Raw genomic sequence first — 18,566 nt, 5'->3', positions numbered from 1 at the left:
TCTATTCTTTGTTTCTCAAGGGACTGTGATTTCCACAGATTTAGCACTTCCTTCCCCCCTCCCTCTCAAGCCTTTTTTCTCTTTGTTTCCTTGTGTGGCTCCTGCCAAAGCAATGTCCCTTTTCTTAGCCAACTGAAATAAAGATGCACTTGCTTGATGATAAATGCTGATTTAACTGGATGGTGCAGTCACCAGGAATTGGGCTCAACGTGAGGCCACCCAAAAAATAAAATAAAAAGCTTACCTGTAATTTCAGCTATAATCCTGCCTTCAGAATTAACGAAAAATGAAAACCTTTTGAAGGAGAAGCTGGGCCCTACATCATCATTCCTCTTGCTATCAATACCAAAGTAGAGGTGGCAACTTGATAAGCATGAATTCAGTTGCTCCTCAAAGTTCTGTCAGCTGTGACAATGGATAACTTGCATGCCTATTTTCCATGAGATATAAGTATTAGGCCTTTGAGCCAACATCCAGAACATAATGCTAATCATTTTCTCTCATTATACGGAAGAAATATCAGGGCAGACAGCAGGTACACTGGGTGATTCCAACTTGTTTCAAAAATGCCAAGTGCTTTACAAGTAAGACAAATTATATAATTTAAAGAGAAATAAAATCATTGCTTACATTTACTTTCTGATATCATGTTTTGGATTAAATTCCACTGAATCTAATGGAGCTTAGAAACAGGTCTACTAGATTTAGACAACAAAACACTGACTGACCTTCAAACAGTAGCAAGAAAATTAAGAACATTCTAAATCTTTGCTACGATCTCATGGTCATATAGGCATTTGCAGCTGAAATCTAGCAGTTCTACCTACCAACCAACGTGTTTATTGGCTTGGATAAAAAGAGCCTTCCTGTAACTGTAAATTAAGACTACAGGAGTTTTACAGAGGGACAGGAAGGCAATGGGAAAAGCCTTCTTGACCTTCCAAAATGCTATTTTTGGACATTCAATATCTCTTACAGGAGTTATAACCCAGATGAAATGTCCTTAGTCAGTTTCTGTTGAGAACACTGTTAAGTATTTCTCAGCATTACATCCTTGATTTGAGAAGACATGAACAAGTTGGAATATTGGACCAAGCAGTGTTCCAATATTTTTAAGGGTTGCCACAAAGAAGAGGGAGTCAGCCTATTTTCCAAAGCACCAGCAGGCAAGACAAGAAACCATAGATGGAAGCTAATCAAGGAGAGAAGCAGCCTAGAACTAAGGATAAACTTCCTAACAGTGAGAACAATTAACCAGTGGAAAGGCTTCCCTTCAGAAGTTGTGGGTACTCCATCACTGGAGACTTTTAAGAAGAGACTGGACAGCTACCTGTCTGGAATGGTGTAGGGTCTCCTGCTTGATCAGACGGTTGGACTAGAAGACCTCCAAGGTTCCTTCTAACTCTGTTATTCTGTTCTGTTCTATTTGTTAAGTAAGGGGATACAGCACTGGTGTTCTCTCAGCTTCCCAGCTAGCTACCTGAAAAGGCAGACAGAATGGAAAGTAGCAGAATAACAGACAGGACAGCTCGGCCTGCCAGGCAAAATGCAGGTAGTCCTCAACCTACAACCCCAACTAAGCCTAAATTTTCTATTGCTAAGTGAGACAGTAGTCAAATGAGTTCTGCCCCCATTTTATGACCTTTCTTACCACAGTTGTTATATAAACCACTGCAGCTGTTAAGAGAGTAACACGGTTGTAAAGAAAATCTGGCTTCCCCATTGACTGTGCTTGTCAGAAGGTCCCAGAAGGGATCCCATGAGCCCTAGGACACTTGGCCTAGTAGTTAAAGGCACTAGGCTGGAAAAGCAGGAGATGCTAAGTTCAAGTCCCACCTTAGGCATGAAAGCCAGTCACTCATTCTCAGCCCAAATCACCTCGTAGGGTTGTTGTTCTGGGGAAAATCGGAGGAAGGTGTGTTGTATAGGTTCGCTGCCTTGAGTTATTTGTAAAAAATAATAAAGTCAGGATATAAATTATCAAATAAATAAATAAATAACCCATCATAAATACGAGCTAGTTGCCAAGTGTTCAAATTTTGATCATGTGCCCCTAGGGATGCTGCAACAGTTGTAAGTGTGAAAAATGGTCGTAAGTTACTTTTTTTTTCAGTGCCGTTGTAACTTCGAGTGATCAGTAAATGAAAGATCGTAAGTCAAGGACTACCTGTATAGACCAGTTTATTAGTCCATTCCATTAGGAACAAGAGAAGGCCACTCTAGAGACAGAGTCTTTTCTAGCAAGGAGTAGAAATAAGCAGAAAGAAGAGCAGCCCAAACTCTTTTCCTTGATGTGCTACCTTTTCTTTGCCCTTGGGATGGTCCAAATCTGCATTCCTCTTGACAACTACGTAATCCAGCGGTTATAGTACAGCATCACAGTCACCACTGACTCCTAATTTCTACAATCCTAATGTCCAGGCAAGTAGAAGGATTATGGAAGTGAAAATAATGCTGCTAACTCTGAGTTACTAAAACCATCTACCATTTTTTTGAGTAACTCTTATCACTTGCAGCATGTAAATGATTTTTATTTGGATGTTTGCAGCATAATATTGTCTCACACATTTTATCACTTGCTCCCTCATAGTTGCCTACGATTAAGAGTGCTGTGCAAAAGATCCAACAGAATCCAACAAGCCATTGTTTACTGAATGATGATTTTAATTAACCCAATTGCCTGGATTTACACACCAAACCAATTTGCCAGGAAGCGGATACACATGCAATAACATCTTCCTATGATAATTGGTTTGGCTTAAGTCAGAGTTCCCCAATGTTTCTGGCTTTGACGCGGCCCACAAGTTGGTGACCCCTGACCTTGAGTTGGGGAGGGAAGGATGGCAGCTTAGAGAGGACATTGCACCAAACCACAATCTAATTATACTTGCTCTCTGCCCTACTCACCTCAAAGGTTTGCTTATTGAAGGGAAAATAGGAGGAATATGTTTGCCGCCTTGAATCGCTTATTAAAAAGAGTGGCATATAAACAAATTAAAAATACTGGCCCAGTTCACATAACACAGTCGGCTAAAAGGGGAAGGTGACTGATAAGGGTGTTGCATGAACCTAGCAAGCACAGTAATGATTCAATTGAGCAAACTGAATCAATTAAGTTATCTCAAGAAAGCAAAGTTCACCTATGAGATTGCACAAATCTGCAAGACCGCTAGATGGCAGCAGAACTAACGTATTCTGCCACTTAGCGGTGTTGCTTGATTTTCTCACCCTGAAGCATAAAGGGAAATCGGAGCCCAGCCACCCCCCTCCGCCGCAACGCCTACAAAAGGGAGCACAAGAAAGTCTCTTCGCTGGTATTAATTGGCGATCAGCTGCTTTTCTTCACAAGGAAATGGTCGATACTGAGGTGACCGCTATGATGTCACCCCTAGCCCTTCTTTTCATTAAACGAGATACCCAGTCCCAGCAACCACTCTTTATGTTTTAGCCTCCACTCCCTTAACAGAGTGTTTTCTGCACTCTTTCCAGCAGCTCCACATCTTTTTTTTTTTTTTTTTATAATATAGTGAGCAAAACTGTTATCTACTAGAGAGATACATAGTGAAGAACAGGGCATTCCCACATATAACTTGACCTCGGAAGCACACGTAAAAAAAAACCCCATCAAGTTATACCACTTGGGAAACTGGCCTAAATTGTTTGACAATTCCTTCTTCTTCGTCAACTTGAGAGGAGTGACGGGGGGGGGGGAAATGCAGGATAATTATTCTGCCTCGTGGTAACGGTCAGCAGTCCATTAGGAGCTATCATCTCAAATCGCCCTTGTTCTAAAGAAGGCGACAAGGGGAGCCCGCCTCTTTTTGCCACCCTGAGAGATTTTCCGGGCTGCTGAGGGATCGGGCGATGCAGTAGAATTAGAACGGAGGGACTGTGGAGCTCTGACGCCCCCCAGTAGCAACTACTAAGCACGTGCGAGAAAGCGAAGACCCGGGCAGGCCGGGACCCTTCTCCTCCCCCCCTCCACCCCAGACGTGAATCTTGGCACGTCGGCCGGTGTCCGCCCGCCCTTCCGAGGTCACGTGGGGAATCCCTATTAAAAGACCTGCCGCCTCTTCCGCAGCCTCGCGGTACTGGAGCGGCAATTGGAGGGGTTGCAGGGACTTTGCTTAGAGACCACCAGGTAAGGGAGCGGGCTGGAGGGAAGAAGAGGAAGGAGGAAAAAAAAAGAGGGTCGGGCTTTTTTGCACAAGAAAAGCAATTTATTTTTCTGGACTCCGCCGCTTGGGGGAAGGATGCGGCCGGCGTCTTGTGTTGGTTGAGAAGGAGGATGCGCGTCCAGCATCAATAATTCCCGCGCGTACGAATGAAAAAAGCGGGGACACGGTCTTCTGAATGGGATGTGGAGGGGTCGGCCGCTTTCGTTACCGTCTTGCTGAATTTCGCAGCAAAAGCGTGGCGAGGGCAACTTCATTGCTCTCTGCCTCGGCTTCCTTCCCCCTTGCAAAGGGCCGTGGAGAGCCCCCCCCCCGTCTCGAGATTTAAGAACTGGACGTTGGAGGAAGAGGGCCATCCCTGGACCGGACCGGTAGGAGGAGCAACCGGTTGCTTCCTCTGAACGAGCGGCTGCTGGGCTGCTAAGCCTAGCGGTGTAGATACAACTTCGCAGCGTCCTGGAAAAGCAGCGGGGTGGTCGGCTTGTCTGAAGCCTCCGCTTGCGGGTTACTCATTGCTGCACGACAATCTCCCCCCAACCCACACCCCCGCCCTCGTATCTTTTTAACCAGCTTTTCTTAATTAAGGTTGCGTTTGTCGACTCGAGGCCCTCGGGCCTCTTCGGCTTGGCCTCTCGCAATGGGGCTTAACAGGCTTCAGGCTGCCCCAGCGTCACAGTCGGGCTGGCTCCTGCCTCGCCGCCGCTCCTTGAATTGGTTTCCTGTGCAGACTTGGCGTCTCAGGCTCCGAGGCTCGTGGTCGCGTCCTAGAAGGTCGTTTGTCTCCTGGACAATGGTCGTTTCCCTCTTTGTGATCGGCATTGTGTTGAGAGAGAATCAGAATAGAGTTGGAAGGGATCTTGGAGGTCTTCTAGTCCAGCCCCCCCCCCCCCCGCTCAAGCAGGAGAACCTATACCATCAGACAAGTGACTGTCCAGCCTCTTCTTAAAAACCTCCAGTGATGGGGTGCCCACGATGTCTGAAGGCATTGAGCGTGGAGATTTGATTAGTTGCTTTAGCTGAGGGGCATTTCCCGGTGAATTGCATCGATTTACCGTCTGTCCCGGAATGACCGGGATTTAGAACAGTCGGGAGGGGTGGGGGGAAGCGGCAGGGGTTAAAAACCACATGCCCTATAGAATAATCTTCGTACATAAGGCAACAGGTTTTTTTTTTTCCAGCTCCTGACACTTACAGAAATATCCTATTTTATTACTGGCTTGCTTGTCCTTCCTCCAGGAAGCTCAGTGGAACCTAGGCATAGTCTCCGCTTTTCACTCACTATCCCAGGGGCCCTTGCAGAAAAGTAGAACTTCCAAAGAGTGATCAAAACTGCAAATACAAAGATGTAAGAAAGAGTCCTGTTTGATCAATATCCAGGGTCACTGGAGTTCATGTGCCCAAGTGTATCAGATCGTGCCCTGAACCAGACTGTCTTTATAGCCACAGACTTTCTGGACTTTAACTTCAAACAATCAATTTCATACTGTCTGTGATCTTTGTGTCCATAGTGCAGTTTGCCCAATGCAAACCATACATTGCTTTCGTTGCTTTTGTTTATATAGGTCCCATCTCTGTGAGTTTTCCAGTTGCCATCTAAATTTTGTGTCTGAATGTGCATTGAGCAAGATGAAAAGAGACTATGGGATGATGCCTCTGTTGAGGTTGTTCTTGCCAGATCCTATGTTTAGAAAGTAAAATGTTGACTATGCAGATTATTGTGCAGCTGCTGGTGTTATCAAAGGCATGCCTCAAGGGACTGTGGGACAAATTTTCATAAAAATTTGTTAAAGATTGTACAGCTTCCATGGTCAGTGAGGACATGTTCCTTGTCCTTTTTGTTCTGTTGCATCCACATTTCTTGTGTAAAGAAAATATGGTATAAACCAAATTGAAAATAACCTAATTCTGGCACATTTCCTTAATTAAATTGGTATGTGTGTATGTGGGGACATAAAACACCTGAGTGCTGAGATAATGCTAGAAATGAACTCTGACAGCAAATGTAATAGTACAATACAGCAAATGACAAATATAAGACAATGAGCTTCTTGTCATTCTTTCTTCCAGTGTTACAAGATGTCTCTCAAAGAAAAACTGATTGAAACTATCCATAAAGAAGAACAAGAACATGCCCATAACAAAATCACTGTGGTTGGGGTTGGTGCAGTTGGCATGGCTTGTGCCATAAGTATTTTGATGAAGGTAATTGCTGTGTCCATCTAAATTGTAGTGTGTTCCTTGCAATATTTTGGATCCTTGCAATTTGTTTGAAATAGAGGGCAGCTGTGGATCCAAAGCATAGATTGGGAGTACTACAGATGTGATCAGTATCTTTAAACCAGAATGTCTACTTTTAATTTGTCTCTCTTCCTTCCTTTCAGTTTTTGCCCATTGCCTTTAAGATGCTGTGACCTCTTTGAAGTCACATAACATAATACGTCTAGTGGTAACATAACATGTTAGTCATTTTTAATGCAACTGAGAGAGAGAAAAACTCCTTAAGGCAATGGATTTTTTTTTTTTAAAATCTGCCGAGCTTCTTTAAGGTACAAATACAAGATGATGTTTTTGAAGTAAGTGGTATAAGCAAACTACATTTCTCTGTGGTTTCTGTGTATTTGGGTCTTACATACTACTAAATGTATTATTTATTTTTGAAATTTTAAGAAGCCAGTCCTGTCTGCCTACACAAATAGATCTGTGGATAAAAAGCTTTTCATTCTGCTGAAAATATTAATACTAGGTTACGAGAATTAATCTTATTGAACTGAACCAACAATATTTGTACTACAAATGGTCTTATAGGGTATCATATGAGTAATGTCATTCGGTAGGACCCAAGAAGAGGGCCCCTACTCTATTGCAGCATCTGCCCCCTGGGACATCCATCCCTTTGCAGATTTGTTCCCTTGCCTTCAAAGGAGCCGTTCTTCCCCCAGGCCTTGATTTAAGTGTCTGGAGGCTGGGGGGGATAATAATATTTTGTATTGTTCTCTCAGGGCAGTGCCTAACATGTTTTTCTTGTATATAATTTTGTGAAGATGGCTTTTGGGCAGCCTAGTAAATGGACAAATAAGTCCGATCTGTCATACTAAACATAAGGCATGCATGAGAGATTATTGGAGACTCAGAAAACCTGATTTTGCCAGGAAAGTGATAGATTTCATTTGGTATTGCCTTTTGCTATCTAGGTTAAGAGCTGGAGAAAGTCTAATGCTCCAGTGTTCAGGTCAGTAAAAATATGTGGGATGCCATTCTTTCTCTATTTTGTTTTTAATGTTTGACCCTTTTTTAAAGGAATTGGCTGATGAACTTGCTCTTGTTGATGTTGTGGAAGACAAGCTGAAGGGAGAGATGCTGGATCTTCAGCATGGCAGCCTCTTTCTCCGAACACCAAAGATTGTCTCTAGCAAAGGTTACAATCTTTTATGTTATAAAAACCCATTTTTGTTTTAGGAAAGTGGTAACATTGATATTTCTTGGAAATGAATGGGACTTTGGCTAGGGGGACGAATACAATTCCTTTTTTTGCTAAGATAACTGTAAAGTTGGTGCTTCTTAATTATTCTTCTCTTATGGGTTATGAGCTGTAGACAGTGAATTTAATCAGTCACAGACCTGAAGGTTTACAAATTGGTGTGGTAGCTACTCATTGTTAATATACTTCTCTCTCACACACACACATCCCAAAACAGTATCAACTGGGTAGAATTAAATATCACATTGTGTATCTATTGCCACAGTTTTGGAAAAGTTAATTATGTCTAATAGTGATTTTAGTGGGATTATTTACAGCATTACAAAATTTGGATCCATTTCACTTGGTTTTCCAGAAAGATTTAAAAAAGATACTCTTCATTATCACTTTGTCTTGATGGCAGAAGTTCTAGCTTTACTTTTTTTTTTTTCAGCTTTTATTCGGCTTTGCTGCTAGACATAAACCAAACTATGTTTATTTTTACACTGTTTCAATAAATTGTTTTGTAGTCAGACTGCCATGGTTACAAAAAAGAAATAAAAGGACTGTAGCTAAATCAGACAGATGTAACTTTTTTCACACATTATCAAAGATAAGCAAAGAATTTTTTGGAATACAGTCATGTGAAAAAGAAAGTAGGCAGAAAAGTGAGATAATTTTGACCCCAGAATGGTCTTCGATCCACAAACAAATTGTGCTGCCATTACATGTATGGATTTATGGGGCTGATAATAGAAACAAATCAGAATTCTAAAGAGCCTGTGAGCTCACTACTGGATGGAGCAGGCTACTGTTTGAATTGCTGTTTCAGGACTGTTTTCTTTTTGCTTCATTTAATCACAGCCTTGCCTGTGTTAGCAATGTAGATCATAGCATTTCATGACAAGCCATCTCCCTCACCTTTGTCAGTATCATTTTTTATCAAACCCAAGAATGATGGATTTGGGTTGATTATGTCTCTGAGGCTATAAAAGTAACCTGGACTTTTCATTGACTCTGCTTGAAAAGAATTAGTAAAATAAATTAATAGGATGTGAACTTTTGTATTACTGGGTTTTTTCTTCAAATTTTTTTTGCATGGAAATTTGAACATTTTAGCAACCATGGGAATTTGAGGAAATTTGAAGACAGGTTTACATTTCCTCTTGGATACATTTAGAAACACTTAAAGTAATCATCCTCAATGAACTTTTAGCAGTGTTGGACTGTGAAGTCCCCCCCCCCCAATTCACAGACCTCAGGATGGGGAAGGCTGATGTAGCTACTTGCAACCTGTAAGAAGGGCATAAATTCCGTTTTCATGATTTTGCATTTCTCGTACTATAGCCCAGTTCTTCTCTGACATGAAAAGTTTCATGCAGTGAATTCACCCATCACACAGATAGAAGCTGAAATGTATGTTGAAGGTACAATCTCTTTTTGGCAGATTATGCTGTGACTGCACACTCTAAATTGGTCATCATCACTGCTGGAGCTCGTCAACAAGAAGGCGAATCTCGTCTTAACCTGGTTCAGCGCAATGTGAATATCTTCAAATTCATCATTCCCAACATTGTCAAATACAGCCCTCACTGCAAACTGCTTGTTGTTTCCAATCCAGGTTGGCCATCTCCCTTTCTGAATGTTTATAGTCTATTGTTTATTGTCCAGGGTTTTTAATGGGGGAGGAGCATCTGTCTCTTGGATGGAAATTTAAAAGAAATTCTGACTTTTCTCTTATGGAAACTTATGAATACTGAATCCACTTTTGTATATGTTCCCAAACATCTGGCAGGTCCAGTACAAATGTAGCAATATCTTTCTTCAGAATGAGATTGGAAGTCAGTCTTGGGAATGTCGCTAAAATGAAGACCCAGCTTGTTGGTGGCAATATGCTGACTTTGTAAACCACTTAGAGAGAGGGCTGTAAAGCACAATGAAGTGATATATAAGTCTAATTGCTACTGCTACCTTGGCCTTCTCGTTATTGAGAAATTCCTATGTACAAGTGAAAATAAATGGGCGAACCTGTCTAACTTATAATTTTGACCTGGAGGCAAGGTCTGTAGATTTTCTTTAATGATGAGCAAGCTTTCTTCACAGTTTCTCCCTTTACTATGGCAAATATTTTTCAATTTATTTATTTTTTTAATCTACAGTGGATATTCTGACCTATGTGGCATGGAAAATCAGTGGCTTTCCTAAGCACCGTATTATTGGAAGTGGCTGTAATCTGGACTCTGCCCGTTTCCGCCATCTGATGGGTGACAGGCTGGGTATCCATCCTCTTAGCTGCCATAGTTGGATTGTTGGAGAGCATGGAGATTCCAGTGGTAAGCAATTTTTTCTCTTAGCATTAAACCTAATTATGTACTAAACAGAATGATCAAATTGTTCTGGAAAAAGTTGCAGGTTTGCAACATTTTATGAAAGCTTCCAGGATTGTAGAAGCCTGTGTGTTTTGTAATATACTTGCTGGCCTGCACCTGAAATCTTCTGACCTCTTTCATGTTTGTGGTGCGTGTGTGTAAAGTTTTAACAAAATCCTTTTGATCTAACTAGAGTTCTGCTGTACTGGAAGTATGTTTGGCTCCTGAATGTTAGATTTACACACCGAGCAAGCCTAAAGAAAGCTTTTCTCTATTCCCTTCTCAATATAAAAAGTTAATCTCCCCTGCCCTATGAAGGTAACACTAGATGAGCTATATTTGACTTTAGTTCTGTTCAGGAAAGGTCAGTTCTGTAATCCAAGTAGGCCAAACTTGTATCAATCTGAATTCTGCACTCAACATGGGAGTTCAAAATAAATCTCGTTGTAAGAGACTCTTGGGAGTTTTATAAAGGAAGGCTTGGGGTTTTTTAGAGTTTGTCCCATCTGACACCCTGGCCATCCTACACAGAAGTTAATGTAATAGCCGAGAGTAGCTAATTTTAACAGTCTGTATGGAGTATAAAATAATGCATTAAAAAATTACTTGCAGACTTTAGGGCAGGGGTTCTCAACCTTGGCAACTTTAAGACTTGTGGACTTCAATTCCCAGAATTCCTCAGCCAGCAAAGCTGGCTGAGGAACTCTGGGAATTGAAGTCCACAAGTCTTAAAGTTGCCAAGGTTGAGAACCCCTGCTTTAGGGGAAAGTCATCTTAATATCTAGTTGTATTGCTGTTTTTCTTAACGTGATGTCAGGGTCCAGACTAGCACTTTTTACTCCCATTTGTGATAGATGATTTTCCTCCAGCACAGCCAGTGCATTTTGCATTATGGAATAGCTGAAAAGATGCTGACTGTTGCTTTCAGTGGAAAGATATATCAGCTTCCCAGTTCCATCATTGCATTGCTTCACAGGGAACACTAGCCCAGTGTTTCTCAACCTTGACAATTTTAAGGCATGTGGACTTCAACTCTCAGAATTCCACAGCCAGCAATGCTGGCTGTGGAATTCTGGGAGTTGAAGTCCACATGCCTTAAAATTGTCAAGGTTGAGAAACACTGCACTAGCCTGTCAAGAATTCCCTCAACTTTGGCAGATAGATCTCCAGCACCTTACTGCTTTCTTTTTTTTCCTCTTAGCACTTGCTTTTCTTTTTTCTTTACTTACCTCCTGTAAACTCCAAGTAGACCTCCCAATATAGCTGCCTAGCATGCATATGTCCATAGATATATTTGATTCAACTTAGAGGAGTGGAATCAACATTCTGGGCCCCATCTGGGCTTAAGACCCACTGTACATTTCCTCCTACCATTCCCACTAATTCCCTAGGCCACAGGTCGGCAACCTGCAGCTCCGGAGCCGCATGCGGCTCTTTGAGCCTTTCCCCTGTGGCTCCCAGCGTCCTCTGCCTTTGCAGAGAGAGACAGAGACAGAGAAAGGCAATTGCGCTTCCCTGCTTCTCTCTCTCTCTCTCTCTCTCTCTCTCTCTCTCTCTCTCTCTCTCTCTCTCTCTCTCTCTCTGTGTGTGTGTGTGTAAGTAAAAAAGAGAGCGTACTCACAGTGTTCTCCGAGGAGCTGAAAAGTTTACTGGGCGGAGCTCCTCCCTTTGCTGTGTCAAAGCAGGAAGGGCAGGGGAGAGCTAGCTAGCCCAGATAGGCTGACACAGGAATTCTGGGAGTTGAAGTCCATGAGTCATAGAGGTTGCCTACCCCTGAGCTTGTTGGAGAACAGCTTGAAACCAGCTTGCCAGGTGAGCAGCAGATAGGAGAGGGGGGAGAGAAAGAGAGAGAGGGGGGGAGGGAGGGAGAGAGAGAGAGAGGAAAGAGAGAGAGAGAAAGAAAGAAAGAGAAAGAAAGAAAGAAAGAAAGAAAGAAAGAAAGAAAGAAAGAAAGAAAGTGGGGAAAGAAAGAAAGTGGGGAAAGAGGAGTGGCAGACCAAGGGCAGATAGAGAGGGAGGGAGAGAGAGAGACAGAGAGAGAGAGAACCTTTTGACATCTAAAATGAAGATAACACTGCATATATCCTTTTTTTACCTGTGTATGTATGTATATGTACATACACACACACACACACACCTATAATAAAGGTAAAAAAGGATATATGCAGTGTTATCTTCATTTTACATATCAAAAGGGTTTTGTGGGTCCCAGTGTTTTGTTTTTGGTGGGAAACGGGTCCAAGTGGCTCTTTGAGTGTTTTGGGTTGCCTACCCTTGCCCTAGGCCCTTGGACTAGTGCAAGATAATGGAGCTGCAAGGAATAGATCTCAGTTGGCCCAGGAAACATAGGTTCTTGAATTTGTTTGCCTACTTGACATCCTAACTGTGGAGTCTTTTAGCATCATCAGACATATTATATGTCAAGGGAGATTAAATCACTTTGGTTGTGAAGGACATACTTGGCAATTGAGTAGGACTGTTTCCTCAGCTGAGGACAATAAATCCATATAGACCAAGCCTATTTGAATCCTTCCATGACTCAGCCTTGGAGCACTTGACATGGGAAGTGATATTTATAAATTGCCATAACTTGGGATCAAAATCTCAGCCATTAGGCACTCTACAAGGAAGGATTTCTGCATCTCCCACTGGTCATGAACAAGGTGGACTTGATCTTTCAGTAGAGCCAGGAAGAAATACTCCCCTCTGCCCCAGTCCCCAAACCAAGTTATTAAGGTAAAAATACACAAGAAGCAAGTTGTTGAGATTATCTGAGCAAAGCAGGAATTCAGATCTAGTGCCATTCCAAAAAGCCCATCTGGGCCATAAGCTTAGTCCTTATGCTTTGGCTGAAGTCACCTTTGGCAGAACAATACTGTAGGAAATAGTTCAGGACAGTGGACTTACCATGAAGGCCTTTAGTGTGTCATGTCTCTTCTTTGTTCTTATGCATTTCAAGTTTTCCTCTTCCTTTGAGCTCTCTTTCTAGTTTGCCATTCCAAAACTAGGAAGGGAGCTCCTTCACTGAAGGAGAAGTCAGAACTTTCTAGTCTTGCATCAGGAATAGGAGGGAGTTACTCCTTGTAGAATGTCCTACCTTCATTATAGACAAGAGATTTTCATAGTTGAATCCAATAGACCATTTGATGAGATTTGAGGTTTCTTACAAGTGCCCAGGAATATTTATTCTCAATAATTTTATGGTGTTACATTGATAGTTTATTCTTCAATTGTGTAACCTTGTACAATGAAAGATTTGCTTTACTTTGCACTTTGTGATACCTACCTACCCTTATGCCATATATTACAAAATACTTGGCTATCTACCCTAGACAAAAATTAAGTACATAATACAGGAAATACTTAGTTAATCATTCTTGCTGTGGAGTACAGTATTGGATCCTTTTCACTTCTACTAGTTCATTTTTGCCAGTCCTCCATTCCAATACAATTATCAGGAAAATGTTAGTCAGATATCATACATTTACATTAATTGTTTGGTCTCCTTTTCATTTTGGTATCAAGATAAAATTGCTACAAAATTCTGTTTCATCCAGTAAACTCCTATGTAGTGAAACTGAGCAAAAATAAAAGATCAGAAATATAATATCCAGCTTTTAAAATCTGTTGCTAGTTTTCCTGTGCCTGAAAGGAGCCGTGTTTGCTCTTCCACAAGCCCTGAGGGATAAATTATACATAGTACATGGTGTCCAAGCCAAATTCTAGCTGTAGAAGCAGAGAGGACCATTCACAGCTTGCTTACCATGTCCAAGCCATTTTATATATATATTTGGGTTTCATTAAAAGAAATAAGTTAATTTGATTTTGAGGAGGATGAACCTCAGGCATTTATCTCATTCCATAAGGCTAGTCACTTATTAATTGTACAAGGAACTTGTGTTCTGAAGGTAAGGATAATATTTAAAATATGGGTTGAGGATAAAAGATCAGGCTGAGTGGCTAAAGTTGAGATTCCTGAGGTTGAGTTTCATCCCTTGGAATAAGGTTGAGAGACATGGATACAGAATTTACAAAAAAATGAGGGTACTTGAACATCCCAAGAGAACAAAATATGTTTGTGCAAAGAGTATAAAAGCTCGAAGAGCTTCACATTAATTCCAGTTGTATTCGAAAAAAAGATCCAAAGTCCATAATAAAGAGGCACTGATTTGTCAGCAAGTCAGTATGAAAAGGAGCTGTTGTTAAAGATTTACTCACTTCTTTCCTGCCAAAGTTGTTCAACCAAAAATGAGGGTAGATTTGAGTCCTGATTATCTGGAGCTAGTCCAGTATCTTTTTCTAATTGGGTCAAAGGCTTAAAGTATTCCTTTACAGTACATGGATCTTCATTGCTTCCTAGAATGTATCCCATATTTGGAACTAGCTCATCAATTTTCACTTGTTTCGGAGCTTTCCTGAAGCTCATGTATGGGGAATTAAAGTTATAAGTATTTTTTTTAACGATACCATATAATTTTGTAAATATAATGAGCTGAAGGCATGAATAACCTGGAAAATCTTTTTATTTAGTGCCTGTCTGGAGTGGTGTGAATGTTGCTGGTGTCTCCCTAAAAGAGTTGCATCCTGAGATGGGTACTGATGGAGACAAGGAGAACTGGAAAGAAGTCCACAAGCAGGTGGTGGACAGGTAAATAAATACTTCAAATTTATGTGGCTAAGAATCATATAAAAAAGGTACAGTACATTAATGTTGTGATAAAATTTGATCACTAACTTAGGTAGTCCCACAAATATTATAAAATCTCACACATTATGGTATATTGGAATTTATTGACATGCACTGTCTAAAGTACATGTACATGAACTAAATCTGAAAACATTGGTTTAATTTGCAAATCAGTTTATTGTATTTTAGATCATTTCCTAGCAATATAGTTTTGCAGACCAATCTAACATTGTAATCTTTTGTAGTGCTTATGAGGTGATCAAGCTGAAGGGATACACATCATGGGCAATTGGTCTCTCTGTGGCTGATCTGGCTGAAACTATCATGAAGAATTTAAGGAGAGTACATCCAATTTCTACAATGGTGAAGGTAATCAACTACTTGTTAAGTCATTATGGTTTTATAATTTGTGTATTTAGCCATGATTCAGTTCCAACATCCTGTATCCAGCAGAAATTGGAATGCAAGATAGACTTAAAAGTTCTGAAATTCTCTACACATCCCAGAGTGAATATGGATCTCAAAAATACCAGCCCCACAGACCTCAGAAAGGGAGTGTAGTTTGTTGAGAAATAGCATAGTGAAGGCAGAGAAAGGGCAATGAAAGATATACACGCAGCGGAAAATAGCCTTTGAAATAATAAAGAGGTGAGGGAATAGCAATCCAAAGGGAGAAAATGTCAATGAAGCACTTAATGGAAAGAACAGTCATGGAAGACAAAGTAGTTATCACTACATAACATTCAATGGGGAAAGCCATTTAAGCAGTGCTGAAAAAACAGCAGCAAAAAATCCTTAGTAAGAATGGGTAGCATGCAGGTTTTTGGAAGAGTGATAGAAGCTCCTTTTTGTCTTGCAATGTATGTTTATTGAATATGTAGAGGGAGGGTGTACTGGGCTTGCTTTGGGATTTCAGAAAGAGAAAAGAGGGACTGAAAAGATAGCTCATTTAATCACGATAGATTGTGAAGGGGCAGGAAAGAAGAGAAGGCGGGCAGATTAGGAAGAAGAGGAAGGAAGGCTTGCATACCTTTCATCACATGATTGTGGTTCTCAAGAAGGGTTAACCAAGCCTTCAGAAGAGGGAGGGGGGGTCCCTTTCAATCCTGAAGCCATGATTCTCCTAGGGTTCAGGCCAGTTCAGAAGGTGGTTCTTGGCATTCTGTTCCTTTGTCTGACCTGGACTAACAAGGCAAAGTTGGCTATTTCTTTTATACTGCAAAACCCAATTTTGAAAGGGCAGCTCTAGGGATCTGGAAAGGCTGTGCTTACAAGGCCTAAAGGGGCAATAAAGCAAAAAGAGCCAAGTTTGTTTCTGGGATATTCAGTAGCCCTCTTGTGTCTGTAAGTGGAAACCCAGTTGATCAGACAGTCCCGACAGCATTATCTGCTTCCTTCCCAAAGGCCAGTCCATTAAGGAGCCCCGTCTTCAACAGATGTTCCTTGTTATTAAGGATAACTTTCCAAGGTGGGGAAAGTTAATAGTGGCTGCCTGGTTCTGCAGTTCCCCCTCGAGAAAGTTCAGCTAAAGATGGAGAGAAGAGCTCAATATGTGCCCCTTTCCATTGTTTCCCTTTCTGGTCAAAAAGTCAATGTTTATAGTGTCTTCTAAGTTCAGTCATTCAGAGGGGCAGGTGACTCCTGCCCTCCCTCAGAGACAAGTTCAAAAAGGGTTTCCTATTTCTTAATGAATCTCAAGATAGTTCTGTCGGCAGTGTGGGTTTCAAAACTGGCAATCCTGCAGCTGCAGGAGTGCAATCACTCCTTTGTACAAATTGACACACGTGCAAAAGGGCTGAGCTCAATCCTGCAGCTGCAGGAGTGCAATCACTCCTTTGTACAAATTGACACACGTGCAAAAGGGCTGAGCTCAATCCCTGTGCTGCAGCTACCATCCTGTTTTAATCCCTTCCCCTGTGTATGTCACTGATCTTAGAAACATATGCTCCTCCATTGTTCTTAATATTCAAACTAATTGGTATCAGTGATGTGTGTGTGTGTGTGTGTGTGTGTATCAAGATTCTTAATTGTCCCATCTCCCTCATAGAGGGAGTTTTTAGGCCAACCAAGCCCGCATGCTTGTTCCATCTACCCATAAATTATGTGGCTTTCTCTAATTTCTTCCAGTATCTATTAAGTTTAAAGAAAAGTGGAATTTCATGGACATAAATATTTGACTTTTACAGGGTATGCATGGAATCAAAGATGACGTCTTCCTAAGCGTTCCATGCGTTCTGGGCTCTTCAGGCATTACAGATGTGATCAAAATGACTTTGAAGGCTGAAGAAGAAGATAAATTGAAGAAGAGTGCTGATACACTGTGGGGGATCCAGAAGGAGCTTCAGTTTTAAGTCTGTCTCTTTGCTGTTTACTAATGTGAAACAGGTCTTAGTAGATGGTTATTTGCACTTTTCAAATGAGACAATTCCTTTACAGTATGTATCCAAAGCCTCAGAGGTTAAATTACAACAAAATTCCTGTTCCTCATTTAGAAACAGAAGCTGCAAGATTCCTATCTTGATCTGTAACCAGAATAGGAATATAATGTGGTTTTATGAAGGGACATAACAGTCGATCCAGCATTTACTTAAAACACTACTAAATGAAATTCTCCTGCTTTTCCCCAGTTGATATCAGATCAGAAAATAAGTTACTTAGTTTTCCAAAGTCTTTGCTATCAAAAATGATTGGCAAATTCACTGACCAATATTTTCTGCTGACAGGTGACTTAAATTTCCACTACTAAGCAACGGTAAATGTATTTTTCCTGACATCACTGCTTCAGGTCTTTGTCTATATTTTTCAAGAGAAAACTGTACTCTCCTGTGGGAATTGTGTATGCAACATTTAGAATTGATGCAATTGTCTAGCTTTAGTACCAGCCCAAAAGAGCAAAATAAACATCAATTACTTTTGTCTATCTTCATTCATTTAATACACACCCACAGTTCTGGCAAGTGCTCAAGACGTCTAATATTTTTAAAAACCAACTAAAATTAGTGCCAAAATTAGTATCGGTTAAAACTGAAAATTGGATGAAGTGGACAAACCCTTCTGAATGCTAGGGGTGTGGACTGAATATACTCATTGCCGAGGAGCATTACCTAAAAATGCCACTTTGTACATGCCAAAAAGACATTTACTGAGATAGCTTAGAATCTTCAGAAAGGCCGCCTTGCAGTCAAAGCATTTATAATGGGAAAGTCTCCAAGATGTTTAGGGCTTCAGAAGTAACATCAAAATCTTCATTATGTCTTGTAAAAAAATTTCAACCAATGCATTTTTTTAATGCTGGGATTGGATACGAGCCACACCTATGGAGAAAAAACACATTATGATAGTCAACATAGGGTGTAATCACGGCACAACAGTTGCCTATTTTAGAAGGGGAGTAACAACCATGCCACAATTGAAAATGAAGGAGCATGTTAATTCTGCAACATTCTGGATATATAGCTCAATTGAAAATTCTATTATAAAAGCAGTTGCCTTGTGAGATGGGTGGCAAATTTTAATTAATAAAAACTATCAGCAGGAAGCTTCAAGAAAAAGTATAAACCCATTTAAACTTTAAGTACTATAGCAAATGAGCTTAGTGTTTCTGGTAAACACTTTTTTGGCAGAAAGGAATTCAATGAACCTTTGACAATATACTAAATCCATTTTTGCTTGAAGCAGAGGAAAGAAAAAGCTTTGGTACTTCCTTTTTTAGGATTGTTGAGAAATATTTTCCGCGAGTTAAAACGGACATTTTTTATATATGTGGTCTCAAACAACACAATACCTTCCTTATAAAGGCAGTTCTGGTATTTTGAAATATATGCAAGGGTTTGTTTAAGATTCAACAGAACTTGCCTGCTGCTACAGTCCATAAATTA

At 40.8% G+C, this 18,566-nt stretch overlaps 1 protein-coding gene across 1 annotated transcript; it reads left to right on the top strand.

Annotated features, from left to right (window-relative positions):
- Window positions 1-3,994: 3,994 nt before the first annotated feature.
- LDHA (lactate dehydrogenase A) lies at window positions 3,995-17,603 on the top strand. Its single transcript, XM_039350790.1, has 8 exons — window positions 3,995-4,141; window positions 6,243-6,377; window positions 7,473-7,590; window positions 9,080-9,253; window positions 9,792-9,965; window positions 14,532-14,649; window positions 14,934-15,057; window positions 16,875-17,603. Exons 2-8 carry the CDS (start codon window positions 6,252-6,254, stop codon window positions 17,037-17,039), a joined length of 999 nt encoding a protein of 332 aa, XP_039206724.1. The 5' UTR covers window positions 3,995-4,141; window positions 6,243-6,251; the 3' UTR covers window positions 17,040-17,603.
- The last annotated feature ends 963 nt before the right edge of the window (window positions 17,604-18,566 follow it).

The sequence above is a fragment of the Crotalus tigris genome, unplaced genomic scaffold, assembly GCF_016545835.1.
Source record: "Crotalus tigris isolate CLP2741 ecotype Arizona unplaced genomic scaffold, ASM1654583v1 scf7180000018354.2857554, whole genome shotgun sequence".
Taxonomy (NCBI): Eukaryota; Metazoa; Chordata; class Lepidosauria; order Squamata; family Viperidae; genus Crotalus; species Crotalus tigris.
Note: the sequence above shows the minus strand (reverse complement) of the source record. Positions and strands in the feature narration are given on the sequence as shown.